Source organism: Triticum urartu, chromosome 5 (assembly GCF_003073215.2).
Source record: "Triticum urartu cultivar G1812 chromosome 5, Tu2.1, whole genome shotgun sequence".
In the NCBI taxonomy this organism is placed as follows: domain Eukaryota; kingdom Viridiplantae; phylum Streptophyta; class Magnoliopsida; order Poales; family Poaceae; genus Triticum; species Triticum urartu.
The window spans coordinates 468368415-468385677 of NC_053026.1; the positions used below are offsets into that span (position 1 = coordinate 468368415).

The following is a 17263-nucleotide window of genomic DNA, read 5'->3' on the forward strand; positions in this document are numbered from 1 at the left end:
AACGGGGATCATAGCAATTATCATAGCATTCATCCTTAGTAAGCATGAAGGGAAATTAAACAATGTATGAGTTGAAGAGTTACTCTCATTAGAAGGTAGGTGGGCACGGGTGATCAATCCGCTCTTCCTCCTTTTGTTCTTCGCTCTCCTCCTCATCTTTTTCATCCAATGAGCTCACAGTTTCATCAACTTCTTCTTCCATAGATTCCTGCAAAATATTAGTCTCTTCTTGGACCGCGGAGACTTTCTCAATAAGTGTATTAATATCAGAATTGTATTCATAATTCTCATAGCAATATTTAAGGATAGCTAAATTTTCAGGTTTATAAACCGAATCATCAAGATCTTCAAACTCTTTAAACATAGATTCAATTTCATAAGCACCCATAAAAGCAACAAATTCTTCTATTTGTTCCACATCATAGTAATCATATATACCATTAGCATAAGAAGCTAAGGTTTTATTATCATTAAATTCGCATAAAAAGGGAAGGTGTGGAGCCTTCATCCTAGAGCAACAAGTATAACCATATCTCAAGCATAGTTGCCTAGCATACCAATTCAATATATGAATTTGATCCCATAATAGTTTCCCTTTTTGTGTCAAGCGGTAATCCATAAAGTATTCATGTTGATCCAACGTTACTCCCATTACATAATTGAATGGGTTTTCTCAGGATTATTAAAGTAGTACATAATATCTTTCACATAACCAGCATCGAGGGTTTTAGGAGGTTCCCCATCTCCATGAGTAGCAAGTACACCTAATTTTTTTGGTATTTTGTGTTCCATATCCATAACTAAAGATAAAGAACAACTAAGAACAGCAAATAAAAATTACTTAATGATAAAGCAAACAAGCACACACAAGAATATTCACCCCACGCTATTGCTCCCCAGCAACGACGCCAGAAAAAGGTCTTGATAACCCACAAGTATAGGGGATCGCAACAGTTTTCGATAAGTAAGAGTGTCAAACCCAACGAGGAGCTAAAGGCAGAACAAATATTCCCTCAAGTTCTATCGACCACCGATACAACTCTACACATGCTTGATGTTCTCTTTACCTAGAACAAGTATGAAACTAGAAGTACTTTGTAGGTGTTGTTGGATAGGTTTGCAAGATAATAAAGATTGCGTAAATAAAAAGTAGGGGCTGTTTAGGTAAAGACACAACTAAGTTAGTTTTAGTAAAGAGCTTTTTGTTACGAGAAAGTTATTTGTCCCTAGGCAATCGATAACTAGACCGGTAATCATTATTGCAATTTTATATGAGGGAGAGGCATAAGCTAACATACTTTCTCTACTTGGATCATATGCACTTATGATTGGAACTCTAGCAAGCATCCGCAACTACTAAAGATCATTAAGGTAAAACCCAACCATAGCATTAAAGTATCAAGTCCTCTTTATCCCATATGCAACAACCCCCTTACTCGGGTTTGTGTTTCAGTCACTCACGCAACCCACTATAAGCGAATCATGAACGTATTGCAACACCCTACAGCGGGAATCCCTCACGCTTACGCAACACGGAGAGCACCATAGGACACCACCAATAATAAAACATGCAACTCAAACCAATCTTGATCATCAAATAGCCCATAGGACAAAACAAATCTACTCAAACATCATAGGATAGCCATACATCATTGGGAAATAATATATAGCGTTGAGCACCATGTTTAAGTAGAGATTACAGCGGGTAAGAGAGAGGTTACACCGCTGCATAGAGGGGGGAAGAGTTGGTGATGATGGCGGTGAAGTTGTTGGTGAAGATTGCGGTGATGATGATGGCCCCCGGTGGCACTCCGGTGCCACCGGAAGCGAGGGGGAGAGAGGCCCCCTCCTTCTCCTTCTTCCTTGACCTCCTCCCTAGATGGGAGAAGGGTTTCCCCTCTGGTCCATCGCCTCCATGGCATGGGAGGGGCGAGAGCCCCTCCGAGATTGGATCTGTCTCTCTGTCTCTCTTTGTTTCTGCGTTCTCAGATTCTACCCTTTCACTGTTTCTTATATTTCCGGAGATCCTAACTCCGATTGGGCTGAAATTTTAACATGATCTCTATCCGGATATTAGCTTTCTTGCGGCGAAAGAAGGGCGCAAACTGCCTTACGGAGTGGCCACGAGGGTCAGGGGCGCGCCCCCTGCCTCGTGGGCCCCTCGAGCATCGTCTCGCGTGGATTTTTCTTCCCAAAAATCATATATATTCCAAAAAAAATCTCCATCAGCTTTTATTCCGTTTGGACTCCGTTTGATATGGATATTCTGCGAAACAAAAAAATGCAACAAACAAGAACTGGCACTGGGCACTGGATCAATATTTTAGTCCTAAAAATAGTATAAAAAGTTGCCAAAAGTATATGAAAGTTGTAGAATATTGACATGGAACAATCAAAAATTATAGATACGAAGGAGACGTATCAACATGCAGCTTGAGGAAGCATGAGCACCATTTGAGAGTGTCGTGTGCTCATAATCCTTTGGTGAAGGAGTACATGGATGAACATCATGGATAGGTGTGGTCAAAAAGCAAATTCAATGAAATCTGCAAAGTAGACTATGTGACCAATAACCTCGCTGAGTGTTTCAGTGCAAAGTTCAAGTCAGTGAAAGGGCTTTTGTTGTGGCAAGCATTTGATAAGATCAGGCAGATGATCATGATAAAGATGGCTCTTCGTAAAAGAATTGCAGAAACACAATATGTTGGCCATCTTATGCTCCCATCTCTGATTAAGGCATTGCATGCCAAGGCAAGAGGACTAAGGATGAAATGCATTTCAACGTATCTATAATTTTTTATTGTTCCATGCTGTTATATTATCATTCTTGGATGTTTTACAATTATTTTATAGCAACTTTATATCATTTTTTGGGACTAACCTATTGACACAGTGCCCAGTGCCAGTTCTTGTTTAATGCTTGTTTTTTACTTCGCAGAAAATCAATAACAAACGGAGTCCAAATGCAGCGAAACTTTTTGGAGAATTTTTCTGGGCCAGAAGACACACGTTGGGCCAAAGAAGTGCCAGAGGGGTACCCCGAGGGGGGCACAATCCACATGGGCGCGCCTGGGGGCCCAGGCGCGCCCTGGTGGGTTGTGCCCACCTTGGTGGCCTCTTGCACCACCTCTTTGCTCTATAAATATCCCAATATTCCAGAAACCCTAGGGGAGTCGACGGAAATCAATTCCAGCCGCTGCAAGTTCCAGAAACCACATATCCAATCTAGACACCATCACGAAGGGGTTCATCATCCTCATTGGTGCCTCTCCGATGATGCGTGACAGCGTGAGTAGTTCATTGTAGACCTACGGGTCCGTAGTTTGTAGCTAGATGGCTTCCTCTCTCTTTTGATTCTCAGTGCAATGGTCTCTTGGAGATCTATTTGATGTAACTCTTTTTGCGGTGTGTTTGTTGGGATTCGATGAACTTTGAGTTTATGATCGGATCTATGCTTTTATCCATGAAAGTTATTTGATTCTTTTATGCATGATTACTTATAGCCTCGTATTACTTCTCCGAATCTTTGATTTAGTTAGGCCGACTAGATCGATTTTTCTTGCCATGGGAAGAGGTGCTTTGTGATGGGTTCGATCTTACGGTGCTCGATCCCAGTGACAGAAGGGGAAACGACACGTATGTATCGTTCCTATTAAGGATAACAAGATGGGGTCTATTCCTATATGACTAGATCTTGTCTACATCATGTCATTGGTCTTATTGCATTACTCCATTTCTCCATGAACTTAATACACTAGATGCATGCTGGGATAGCGGTCGATGTGTGGAGTAATAGTAGTAGATGCAGGCAGGAGTCGGTCTACTAATCTTGGACGTGATGCCTATATAATGATCATTGCCTGGATATCGTCATGATTATTTGAAGTTCTATCAATTGCCCAACAGTAATTTGTTTACCCAGCGTATGCTATTTTTCTCGAGAGAAGCCACTAGTGAAATCTACGGCCCCTGAGTCAGAGGTACTTCACCAGCCATGTGTGTAACTTCTGAAGCGGCATAGGTGGCCTCCCTCGAGGAGGCCTGTTGGGTGAAATGAGTCTCTTCTACTAGAACTGTTTTGGAGTGGGCTCCTCTGCGATAGTTTGTGGGCTTCGCAATTTCGCGAGGCAATTTGCCCGGTCAGTGCTATGTATAGTTGAAACTTAGCTGCCCAAAGCTCGAGTAGAAAACTTGTTAGACACTTTAGGTTTTGATGATGCTTATACAGTTAGGAGAGGTTTGGGTTTGTTTTGGAATAATGAAATAAAGGTCGAAGTGTTTGGTTACTCTAACTATCACATTGATGCTTATGTTACTTTGGAAGGCAGTGACCCGTGGCATCGACATGCATGTGTGGTGAGGCACATGTCATTGAGAGAAAACAAACGTGGGATCTTATGCGCTCTCTTATCTCCAAAGAGTGATAAACCATGGATTTGTATAGGTGATTTTAATGAAGTGCTCATGTTGGATGAGTTTGAAGGGATAGGACAGAGAAGTATGTCTCAAGTGACGGATTTCAAAGATGGAGTGGATGTGTGCGGTCTCAGAGATATTAAATTTTCCAACACTAGGTGGACTTTCGAAAAGCGTGTGGCCGGGGACAGCTACACCAAGGTACAACTGGACATAGCTCTAGCTTCGGTTGACTGGTGCAGCAAGTTTCCTAATGTTGTGCTCGCATCAACATCCACATCTGACCACAACCCTATAGTCCATCACTTCTGATCAAATCCGATGAATTGATGTGGGAATCCTATGATGGGTTCAAGGAAACCATAGAGCAACATTAGCAAGGCCCGAGAACTCATATGTTCGACGGATTCTAGGCCAAACTCAACTCCCTGTCAGCCACATTAACTCGTTGGAACAAGACAACTGTTGGGCATGTTAAATCGAAAATAAGGAAGCTGAGAATTAAAAAGCTTAATGCGCCGGGATGGAACTTGCATCGAGGATGCTGCGAAGACGGAGCAGATGGTTACAACCTTTTATCGGGACCTTTTCATATGAGGGAACGACCAACATGGATAAAGTGATCAATACAGCATGTCACCAACGTGATGAATGAAAGGTTAACAACAAACTATATAATAGAGGAGGTAAAGTCGGCCCCGCAAAAGCACCAGACTCTGATGGATATCCGACTCAATTTTTCCAGCAACACCTAGAGATGTGTGGAGAAGAAGTGACCATGTTGGTCTTATGTATCTTGAGAGGAGTAGAGGATATTGGGGCCTGAATGACACAATTTTGGTTCCAAATCCAAAGGTAACAAGCCCGACCCTCCTATCTCAGTTTCGATCTATGAGTCTGTGCGATGTCCTTTATAAGATTGCTTCGACGGTTCTGCCTAACCATCTGAAGTTGATCCTACCTAAGATTATTTCAGAAGAACAATCTACTTGTGTGTGGGGGGGGGGGGTTACAAACAATGTAACTTCAACTGATGAATAACTTCATTTAATGAAAAGCAACAACTCAAAGAAAATAATGTTTGTGCGCTGAAACTGGATATAATGAAGGCATATGACCAGTTGGAGTGGAACTACCTTCAGGAAATAATGACCAAGCTGGAGTTTGCACCAATTTGGTTTTCTTCGGTTATGTGTTTGATGAGCTCTTTAAAAATTTATGGTATGTTTAATGGAAAGATGCTCGAGGAGTTCAAACCTATGAAGGAAACTCCTTACGGAGACCCGATTTTGCCTAACCTCTTCTTGTTGACACTAGAGGGCCTTTCATCCCTCTTAAAAAAATCACCTGATCATCGATTGTGAGTGGGATTAAAGTGGCAGAATCGGGACCACCAGCGAGTCACTTACTTTTCGCGAATGACAGCCTGATGTTCGTCAAGGCTGGGGGTGATGGTGCAACTTTGGTATCCTCTTTGTTGGAGACATATTGTCGGGCGGGGGGGGGGGGGGGGGGGATCTTTCCAAGTCTTTGAGTTTTTTGAGTAAAGGGTGCCCTCAAGTGGTTAGGGATGAGATGAAGGCTATTCTCAACGTCCACAATGAAAGTTTATCGGAGAAGGTACTTGGGGATGCCTACTGATGTAGGTACTGGCAAAATGGAGCTTTCAAGTATCTTAAAAAGAAGGTTTGGAATAAGGTAACATGTTTGACGAACAAAATTCTTTCTTCCGGACGAAAAGATATGCTTAACAAATTTGTGGCGCAAGCGATACCAGTCTACTCTGTCTTGCTTTAAACTACCGCGTGGACCCTAACTTCAAATAAACTCTATCAATAGGAAGTTGTAGCGGGGTAGTATGCGTGAGTTAAGGAAGATGAGTTGGGTGTCATGGAAGGTTATGGCATGACCAAAATACCAAGGGTGCTAGGTTTCAGAGATATAGGGGTATTTAATTTGGTCATGTTGACAAGGCAAGCATGGCGGATCTTGCAAGCTCCCGACACTTTAAGCGCAAACAATCTGAAAGCAAGCTATTATCCTAATACTGTTTTTTTTTTTTGAAAGCTCAACTTGGTGGCCATCTTTCGCAGATTTGGAGGGAAATAGTGAAGGGGAAGGAGGTCCTCCCACACGGCCTAAGTCGTCGTATCGATGAGGGTACAATGCAGATATCTGGCGGCAAAATTGGATCCCACGGGATTACTCTATGCGGCCCATTGCATGCCTAACTCACCACCGGCCATAGGAAGTTTGTGAGTTAATTGATGAAACCTCAGCACATTGGCAGAAAGATGTGGTCGGGTCCGTCTTCCTTCCTTTCAAGTACACAGGTGAATGTAATCTGAGACGGTTTAAAAATCTGAAATTTCTCTTGACTCGTTACATCCATGCTGCACTGGAGTCAAATCCAAGTCGACATGACTAATCTTATAGTCCCTCCATTCCTTTTTACTCCGCATATTAGGTTTGTCGTAAGTCCATTTGTTGATGTTTGAACAAGTTAAAAATAATACCAGCATTGCAAATACCAAATGGATATCATTAGATCCATCATGTAACATATTTTCACACTGTATTTATTTGATATTGTAAATGCCAATATCTTTTAATATAAATTAGGTTAACCAAGTATGACTTAAGACAAACCTAATATGCTGAGTAAAATAAGAAACGCAAGGAGTAGTACTTTATAACCATTCCAAGAATAAAAGCAGAAGTAACAAGGTAGATAGAAGAATTATTCCAGAGAATTACATAGGGTAGCAAAAGTCACTTGATCTATTCGATTTTGAGAACTAGACTCCTCTGTTTGATCATGGTAAGACAATGTTCCTGTCTCATTGTGTCTGCCCTACAAGAGTAAGTTTCCCATACGTAGTCCTATTCGATTTGATAACTGGGCGATCGTGCTGCGCCGAGCTGCCTACAGATCAGCGTCATCCTCATCTGATTTGCTAGATGGCTCGCCATTGACAGCGACAAGCTCTGTGTCGAATATGAGAGTTGCTCCGCCTGCAAGAGAAAAACAGGACTCATATCAGAAATCTGCAAGAAAAACAGTTGCCTACTAGCTAGAGAGCGTAAAATGGTATACCTGGAATGGTAGGTGGCGATCCCTGATCCCCATAGCCGAGCTTTGAAGGGATCTTCAGCTTCCTCTTCTCACCAATGCACATGCCCAAAATTCCCTGGTCCCATCCTACAGAGTGAAGTATAGACATTCAGACACAGAACCAAATTGTAAATGAAGAAATTACTAGTTATCCAATGAGCTGTTTTCACAATTACCTTTGATCACTTGACCAGTGCCCAATTCAAATTCAATCGGGTCACCCCTTTCATAGCTAGAATCAAAAACTGTTCCATCGGTAAGTGTTCCCTGGTGATAGAATAGACATGATTCAGAAATGAATTCCTATATCATGTAGCATCAAAACCTCTTGAAGTACACCTATGGAATGGTTGAATTAACAAATTCTAGCATAAGTTCTAACTATCTTTACATTGGATCAAAAAGATGTCTTGTAGCTTCCTCAAAGCAAATTCACATTTTATTTTTTCAATATCATACATATTGCAGTAGATAAAATCCTTAGGGGAGTACTGAAGGACTAAGTTCTCTTTTCTTCTTTTACGGAATGAAGGGGTAAGTTAAGGCATACTAGTTAGAGTGAAATGAAGGGGAAAGAGAAGAGGACAATAAAGTTATCTAATGCCACAATAAAAGAGAAACTCAAGTCAGAACTCTCCATGACAAATTGCCATGGCTTATATATTGCAAAAATAAACAACAGATCCAGGTCACCCAGCAGAATATTGAACTTACACGGTAGTGAACTTTAACTCTGTCACCTTTGTGAGCCGAGATGCTGCACGATTCTGGCTTGTACTGAAAATTTCAACATGGGCATAATAATAAGATAAGAGGCATAATAACTGAATTCCGGAAATGAAGCTAGCAAATGGTGTTGCCTATGCTCTATTGCTTTCTTATAAAAAAAGCAGGGCCATACAGCCTTTTCTCTAAATTTATCTATGCTCTATTGCAGTTCAGCTTGAAATCCAGTATCCATGTAACTACTGTTTGTTTCATTAGTAGCAATTATTTTCTTTGAACTATCTCGATCCATAACAACGTATCTTTAAGATCAGTACTGCACCAAATTCTGGATGATGATTTTCACAAGAAGGCTTTGTTAATACTTATAAGATAAGTATACTGCGCCAAATTGTGGATGATGCTTCTCGGAACATGGGTTTTGAAATATACTTTGAGGCAATTCACTTCAGCTTGGTCCGCTAGCATATTCAGTTTTTGAATGAAAAGCAGAAATGTTTGCTCTACACGCTTACGGATTCAGGTCACCGGTTGTGCCAAACCTTTGATATGTTAACAAGCTACTAAACTAAACCAAAATGGTGATCCGTCACCTCCAAGTCCACACTGTAAATCTCGAGTTGTGTGAACATCAGCCACACCAAGACAGTTCGTTTCTGAAAATTGGATCCCTCCAGAATGTTATCCGACGGGATCTACTCTAACACAATTCGCGCATACTAGGCCTCAGATCCGACGAAATCCACGGTCGCACAGCATCTAATCTATTTTCCTCAGGCTGAATCGATCCACCCGACGAGACGCGCAGTAGGAAGACACACAATTTCGAACGCGCGCAGGCGGAATCCATTGATGGCACCAGAGCCGAGAGCCCGAGGGGCGAGGGCACGTACCTTGACGCCGATCTGGAGCGCCGAGACGTCGCCGGACTTCTTGGCGGAGGCTGCAGGGAAGGAGCCAGATCGGATCAGACATCAGAGTGTGCCGCGTAGGGATGGGGGCGCGCGGGGCGTGATATGGATCGAGGGTACGGCGGGCGGGCGGGGTCGCTTACCGACGAGCAGGAGCGCGGTGGCGGCGACCAGCAGGAAGAGAAGAAGCCGCGGCTTCGCCATGGATGCAGCTGGGGTTTGTTCGGGGGAGAGAGGAGTATTTTTTGCCGAACTCGTGAGGGGTTGCGTTTATAGAGGAGCAGTGGCAGTGCCAACTACCAGTAGTATCTGGGTTGGGTTGGACTTGACCAAACTGACTCGTATTTTTCATATACAAAAAATAAAATAGATAAAGTTTATTTTGTTTTCATTTATTTTCAGATCGTAAATAGATATAGTTTATTAATGGCTAGCATGCAATTGATATTGTATAATAATCTTACTCTGATACTACAATCGTCCAATCCAATGCATTTCTTTTTTGCGAATTAATTCAATGCATTTGATATCCAATCTAAACAGATGTGTAATATAAAAAAAATCAAAAAGAAGGATTACCCCTGATATTTGCATGAAATGATACACACAGCTATTTTATACAGTATTAAATAAATAAAGTAGCAAAGTAGTACAAATTCATCTCAGATTCACAAGCAAGTTCAAAACAAAAGAATAAAATATCAATTTTGCTAAAGTAGATCTAGATGTGTTATAAGTATTGCATGTCTAAGTCCTACGTCATTGATCTATTGATCTTACGTGAAGATTCGTGTGATTATTTTCTTTTTCCTTTTTCTTTTCCTTCTTATGCTTGATTGTGTTACTTAGATGTGCAATAACTAGGGCACATCTAGATGTAGACAAACCCATAAAAATATAGCACCTTGCTCAAATATGTTGGAGCCAAGGCAACTTGGGCCAGAGAACCAAGGCAACTCGGGCTAGAAAGACGAGCTGATGAACCTAGTCAGCGGCCGTGCAGGACCGAAGCCACATCCAAATGCAAATGAGACCAAACAACATCCGTACCACAAAGTCAGGTGGCGATACATCGGTACATCAAAATCGCACTGATCCAAAGCATCTGAACAACGACATATTTCGGCAATCAGGTGAGATACCAGACCATCTTAACTTCAGTGATTATCTACACGTACATGACAGTAGTTCGGGTGGCATATGTTTGCAAGACATAAGCTTATCCAATATCCAGTCCTCACGCAAATATACTAAAAAGGGTGCCACGGATTCAAACAAGATGCGCATGGCGTGTGTAGAAAGAAGATCGTAGCTGAGGAAGAATGAATGGCAGCATCAGTGCACGGAGTGGCAGCAGATGAAGGGCATCCACGGCTGCTTTCTCACTTTGGACCTCTTGTCGACGTTGTTGTTGTCGTGGGGCATCTTCGCGGGGGAATTCCAGTACTGGTCGTCCGAACCGGCTGCCCCTGGCTTCGCCGATGAGGCGTCGTCCTTCGACGCTCCTCGCCGTGTGAATGACAGGACCCGCTCCTTGGTGCTGGGTTTCTTCTCTTTGCCCTCCAGGCTCGCCTCAGCAAGGAGGACCTTCAAGGGGACGCTGATCCTTGCTGAATTCAGCCTCGAGCCGATAGCGGCGATCTCTCCATTCTGCTTGTTTCCCTCCAGTCTGACTGTTCCTTCACCCTGCTTCTGCTCTTCAGCATGATCCCTGCTTTGCATGGCGTTCGTCTCCTTTGCACTAGCTTCTGGAGCCGGCTTCTTTTCTTCGGCACTATCTGTCTGTTGCACCTCATCTGTCTCCTCTTCTTTGCTCGTCTCATCGGTCTGCCTGTTATCAACATCAGCTGTATTAAATTCCCTGTCCATCTCCTTTGCACTACCGTCTTCAGTCTGATCTTTTTCATGAATATTTTCTGTGCTTTGTACTGCAGTCACTTCATTTGAACCAGTATCCTCAGCCAGTTTATCCTCTTCGACATTATCTGAGTGCAGTACTGCAGTCATCTCCTTCACGCTAGCATCTTGAGTCTGTTTCTTTTCTTCTGAGTCATCTATATTCTCTACCAGAGGCTCATCTTTTGCTTTGGTGTCTTCCGTGCCAGTCTTTTCTTCAACATGTGTGCTGACTGCATTGGTCTCCTGAGAGACAGGCATTGTGCCAAATTCTGTCGGAAATACTTGAGATCGTGCATCGATGATGCCATTTGTATGCGATTCACCTTCCTTCTTGTCATGGTTCACCGAGGCATCATGCAAGAAAATGTTCTTCAGAGGATCTGCACTGCTACCGACCGACGCATCTTCTGCATCAACTGCATATTCATTTTTACTTGACACAGCTACCATGCGATCATCTGCCAGAAATGTTCAGTAAGTTTCAGTGCAGAACATCATGTAATCCAAACTTGTAAGAACTAACATAGGGAAAGAATTAGTACTACACTTAAGACTGCAATAACAAGACTCAGTAATTTTAACATACGAAAATAACATGTTACTAATCCTTCTGTTTGTATTTAGACAACAGACTTGAAACATCATACACTATTCATCCCAGCTACGACCATATGAAAGTGTTCAAACACATCCATCAACCAAAACTAGACTAAACAACTGAGATGAACTTCCTCCATAGCTTACATGTTTCTTTTACTGTTATTACTAGGTGATTTCCCCGCGCGTTGCAGCGGGAATTTAAAGATTAATTCCAGATGAATTATATATGATGAAACTGATCTAAATCAAAAGCTGATATTTATTTAATACAGAAATCTTTCATACTTGCACTGTATGTGAACAAAGAGTATGCATGTGGTTTGCATGGGGCTACAAAATAATGTTAGTGGATGCTTACATGGCACACTTGGTCGCACACTTGGTGAGATGGAGAGCCGCATGTTGAGAGAATTAGAGTTAATGGGGATTAACTATTTAGGAATAGCCCAAAAATAGAAGAATTGGTAGAACAAACCTGTTTCAAGATTGGAACAACTTGTTGCCGAAAAACATCCAGCAGGCAAACTTCGAACAAGCGACACTCAAGCTAGCCGAAGCTTATTCAGGTTATAATTTCTATTTACCGGTATTTTTGGACTTCCGGGGTCGAAATTACCGCCACGGTCCCTTTCATTTACACGAACGAGATCTATTGAGAGGGCTGTTTCTCTTTGCAAGAGAGGATGATTATAGGTTGCTATGTGGTTTGGAAGCTGGTACAAATACGTCCAGTAAAGTTTTATGTTCTGAACTGTCTGAATTTCAGCAACAAACTAAGACATTACTAGTACTACAACAGAAATAATAACCACCAACTTGTACAAAGCACACACAGGTTGAAAGTGAAAACCCAGAATTCTCACCTGAGATCGGACAGTGTTTCCCATCAGCAACGCTGGTTTGGTTGGAAACTGTCTGAGATGTAGAGTCAACTTCCTGCTCTGATTCAAAAACATTTGGTGCCTCCAAATGGTAACCAGAAGCAAGCTCAAATAAGTCATCACTCCTGGTGTCATCTATATTGAATGGATTCTTGGTAGAAGACACTTGATCCATTAGTAATGTGACATGCTCCTGACTTGTAGACACTTGATAATTTGTTGGAACCTCAGTGGCACTCTCTCTGTTGCAGATTTCCTCTTGTTGTTCAGGCCTCGCCTCACAGGAAGAATCCAACGCACTGCCCTTAACTAAAATGCCTTTACTGCAGTTGTCTTCAGCAATGGACTTGAGCATGCCATTCACATTAGTAACAGCCAGATCATTCTGATAACCAGGTACAGAGCATACTGAATTTACCAAGCAAGAGTTATCAACTGGCAGCTGAACACCTGAAGTACCTTGAGCAGACAAGTTCTGTGAAGAGCGCTCTGTGGAGTGATCAGTCGATGTATTTTCAGTATGAATTAGCTTCACCTCGTCTCCAGAATTAGATACTGTTTCAGATCCAATAGGATATGATTCTACAATTTCTTCTCTTGGCGATACTTCAGACATGCAATCCAGAACTTCCATACCATCTTTAAAGAAGCTGTCCACCTTCCTGGAACATGCAGATTGGGATTCTGGGTCGGACATAAGCGGAGAGCACTTCTGAAGAGATGAGGAATTCAAATCACAAATAAACTCACAACTGCCAGATGTTTTATCAGATTTGCTGTCAACCACAACATCTGTATTGTTGCTGTCAATTTCTGCTGAGCAGTCATCTGTACTCTGGAGGTTTAAGCCATCTTCACGCCCAACCAATCCAGGAGTTATATTCCCCACATAATATTCAGCTTCGTTTTCAACTTCAGATCCAGCAGGAAAATCAGCCATGCTTGATTCTCTTGAAAACTGATATTTGCATGTGTCATATCTTTCAAGAGAGCCTTTATCTATATTCTTGATTTCCATAGGAACATCTGACTCACGTGCTATTGCTGCACCATCTTCCGGATCTGATTGATGAAGAAAAGAAGATGCATCCTGGTACTCCTCAAGACAATCTTCTCGTTCAGTTGGGTGTGCAACTGCAAGCGGTCCAATTCCAGTGAAACTTTCAGACACTTTATGTTGAATTCCATTGGTGCTAGGCCTTTCTGAATCAGTTCCATTGCCTTCATCTGCAGTTTCAGAAGAATTATTGGGAATCAGGCCGGTTTCAATGTAGTCACTGGTGATGGCTTGAGTTCTAGCAGCATTAGTAGAAGCATGTTCTGTAAAAACAGTGAATCAATAGGTCAGCACACACACGCTGATATATGAATAAAAAGGTAGAATGATTAAATACAATGGCATCTGGGAATAGCCAGAAACAACTGAAAAAAAGGGCATGGCAGTATTTCTACTTGGAATAAACATTGGTCAAATTTCAAGGCATGTTTAACACAACACAATAAATGAGTATGAAAGAATAAAGGAAATTAGATGGGCAGAAGAAAGAGGTAAGATGGATTGTTGTAGTTAGCAGGAAAGGCAAAATCAAAGTCATACTGACAAGTCTAACTAGAGAGTAACACAGTCAAGACAACTAAAGATAATTGGTAGTGCAAAATGTAACTGATGTTTGCAAACTTGAACAAACAGTAAAAATAAAACAGACGCTACAATTGGATGTTGTCTCCTAGGACCTACAGTTGTTAGTAATTTTTTAGTGGCGATGGTATCCGGCAATGATATGCAATGATGGACAAAGGGCACTGAATCCACAACTACACCTGAGATAAAAGTTAGAATACGAAAGATCATTGCAATGCCTCTCTTGCAGCTAAGTTTGTAAAGCAGTCAGAAGCAACTAACTGCAAAAACATGCCTGAAATGACATTGCTTTTTTTAAGATGAAATGACATTGTTAATATAGGGGACAAAGCTAAAAAATGGGCTTTCAAATAAATAAATGGGCAAGCCTGAAAAACACCTAACAGTAGCTGAATGTACCGTTGCAGAACCAAAATTATTAGAAACTTAACAGCATGGTGACTTCAGAACTGACAGGTACTAATACATGACAACAAGGACACAGGTGACAACAAGTAGGTATTAATAAATTATGGCAACAAATGTCAACACCGAAATATGAGATCTTCCAAAGTAGATATAATTAACAACATGTGTGTACACAAGGATACGTTCAAAACTTTGGGAGATAGGCACATAACTAACGAGACTAAAATATTTCGCACACCCAACAGAACAAAACGCACATGTGACTAGGACAGCATGTGGTGGAAGACCACTACGAGCAAGCTAAGCAAAGGGAAACCAATGTAGAAACGACATGTTCCAAGATATCCTACCCAGCAGCACGACTAACCAACGTCAGATATGTTGGATTTCGAGGACAAAATCCGGATAACCAAGACACAAACAAATCATTTCGCCCATTCCCGACTGTCAGACTCGAGAAAGAATCCAATGCATCAACGCACAGACTATTCTTATTTGCTGACAGCCACCAACTTGCCATAAGACACGGAACGATGATTAATCTAGGTAAGAGAAGGTGGAACCGTGTACTTGCGCCTCAGCGATTAGCGCGCCGGAATCCACTAATTTATTCAAGGCCGAAGATAGGTAACTCGAGCAAAGTTCAGATCTACAGTTCAAATTGCTCCACATCGTACTTGTCACCCAAAATAAATATTGCCCGAAGGCCCAAACCCAAGAGGAACAGCAAAGTGCCTGCGCTTTCAGCTTTAATGCTAAACCATGAAATGAATCGATCGGATTATTATTGCAGGCCCCCACGGAAGTACTATTTCCACTATTAACTCTTCAACGGGAGGGACTGAGGAAAAAGGCAACCAATCATTTTGCCTTTTGCAAACTCTAGAAAGGGAGAAGCAAAACAACAAAAGGAACAACATCAATATTGCGCATAACATAAGCAAGCTATGCAATTAACAGAAGAAGTTATGCAAATTAGTTATGCGTTTACACGAATCAGCAGTGTGATAGTGGACAAATTGAAATGGCCGGGTAAGCACTAAGCAGATTGACCAGTAGAGAGGAGCAGAGAGCACGCACCTGCGTTCTCCTTGTCCTCCGCCGATTCGACGCCTCCGTTCGCAGATCCGGGCGACGCAGAGCCTCCGCTCGCCGCGCCATTGCCGGGCTCCTCCCCGTCTCCTGGTCCTCCCGCAGCACCTGCAGCGCACACGCGGCGCATCAAAACCGGCGAGCCCAAAACCACGACCAAACCCCAAGCAGAACAAAACAAAATCAAAGCACCGCCGCGTCGCACGGCACGGGCCCGTACTGACGGTACGTACCAAGCACGAGGCGGCCCTCGCCCGCATTGCGCGGCCCGGCGTCTTCCTCCTCGGCGGCCGGCGTGACCTTGCGGCAGGAATTCCTGCGGTGGGAGCGGCGGAGCTTGGCGCTGGGGTTGGGGTTGGGGTACTGGTGCCCGCACACGTGGCAGAGGTGGCCCCCGCTCAGCGCCTCCCTCCCGCGCCTCGCCGCCTCGTCGCCCTCCATGGCCGCCTCGCCCGCCCGTCCGCTCGCTCGCTCGCTCGGCCGGCGGCAATGGCGGAGTCGTCGACGGCGACAAGCCCGGGGACGATGTGCAGATGGGAACGGACTCAACGGACCCTTGCTTCCTTTTTAGAGAGGACGAGACGAGACAAACGGCGGGGGTTTGGGTGGAGTTAAAAGGCTTTGGGCGGCACGGGCGGGGGCTTAGCCAGGCCGGGCCGGAGGCTGACGGGCGGGGCCGGTGGAGCGTGGGGCCGGGACGTCGGCGAGGGGGGTGGCCCGTGCGGTGGCGCCATCAATGCGGGCCATGTGCGCGGTGGACTCGGCGGGCGGGCTGGGTTTCGTTTCTAGGGCAGGGGTGGAGGGAAAAAGGGAAGGGCCGGGGTCGGGGTGGGCGAGCGTGCGGGGCGAGCGTGGGCGTGGCGCGGGATCCAGCCGTTGGGTGCAAGATGGACGGCTGAGATGATGGGGAGCGGGCGACGGGGAGGGAGGCCGTGCGTGCCGCTGGTGGAATGGCGCGTGTGGGGGCGGAAAGCGATGCGGGCTGCCTTTTTCCCTCGTTCTTTTTTTTTCCCTCGTTCTTTTTGTTCGCTGGGTAAAGGGTCGCTGCTGTGCTTTGCACGGTTACCCATGGATGGGGCTTGGATTGCCTTGATTAGACTAGCCACAGTGGAACATACACTGGTGCCATACACATATCCCTAGACTATATTACTATCTTCAGACTAGCCACAATGGATAGTAATATACACATATCCCTAGATTATGTTACTACCTTCATAGTGGGTAGTAACTTAAAGATGGTAACATGCAAATATTCATTTATTAGGTTATAGACTCATATTGCATTGGGACATGTGATGTTACAGTAACTAGCTAAATTACTACTACTACCTTTCTCCTCATTGACACATAAGCAAATTTGCTGAGTTGGACTCGATGTTACTGCTGAAATTACTCCCACTGTGGCTAGTCTCATAGTGGGTAGTAACATAAGTGTGGTAACATGCAAAGCTTCATTTATTATGTTATAGATTCATATTGTATTGGGACATGTGATGTTACAGTAACTAGTTAAGAGGGTGTTTGGATACGTTTTAGTCTCATGACTAAAATTAGTGGGACTAAAACTTGC

The 17263-nt window shown here is 43.4% G+C and overlaps 2 protein-coding genes across 2 annotated transcripts; both read right to left on the reverse strand.

The window, feature by feature from the left end:
• Window positions 1-7083: 7083 nt before the first annotated feature.
• Window positions 7084-9470, reverse strand: LOC125509902 (peptidyl-prolyl cis-trans isomerase FKBP15-1-like). Its single transcript, XM_048674930.1, has 6 exons — window positions 9312-9470; window positions 9151-9200; window positions 8246-8308; window positions 7708-7798; window positions 7514-7618; window positions 7084-7431 (listed from the first exon to the last, which is right to left on the reverse strand). The coding sequence occupies exons 1-6, from the start codon at window positions 9370-9372 to the stop codon at window positions 7343-7345; spliced, it is 459 nt and encodes a 152-aa protein (XP_048530887.1). The 5' UTR covers window positions 9373-9470; the 3' UTR covers window positions 7084-7342.
• Window positions 9471-10190: 720 nt separating this feature from the next.
• LOC125509903 lies at window positions 10191-16283 on the reverse strand. Its single transcript, XM_048674931.1, has 4 exons — window positions 15924-16283; window positions 15679-15798; window positions 12531-13868; window positions 10191-11525 (listed from the first exon to the last, which is right to left on the reverse strand). The coding sequence occupies exons 1-4, from the start codon at window positions 16129-16131 to the stop codon at window positions 10504-10506; spliced, it is 2688 nt and encodes an 895-aa protein (XP_048530888.1). The 5' UTR covers window positions 16132-16283; the 3' UTR covers window positions 10191-10503.
• Between the last annotated feature and the right edge of the window lie 980 nt (window positions 16284-17263).

Coding starts and splice junctions, on each gene's coding strand:
- LOC125509902 (XM_048674930.1), bottom strand. CDS start 9,372: ATGGCGAAGCCGCGGCTTCTTCTCTTCCTGCTGGTCGCCGCCACCGCG. Junction 7,799..8,245: donor GAGTTAAAGTTCACTACCGT/GTAAGTTCAATA, acceptor TTCTATCACCAG/GGAACACTTACCGATGGAAC. Junction 7,432..7,513: donor ATCGCCACCTACCATTCCAG/GTATACCATTTT, acceptor TTTCTCTTGCAG/GCGGAGCAACTCTCATATTC.
- LOC125509903 (XM_048674931.1), bottom strand. CDS start 16,131: ATGGAGGGCGACGAGGCGGCGAGGCGCGGGAGGGAGGCGCTGAGCGGG. Junction 15,799..15,923: donor CGAGGGCCGCCTCGTGCTTG/GTACGTACCGTC, acceptor TGTGCGCTGCAG/GTGCTGCGGGAGGACCAGGA. Junction 13,869..15,678: donor GGAGGACAAGGAGAACGCAG/GTGCGTGCTCTC, acceptor CTGTTTTTACAG/AACATGCTTCTACTAATGCT.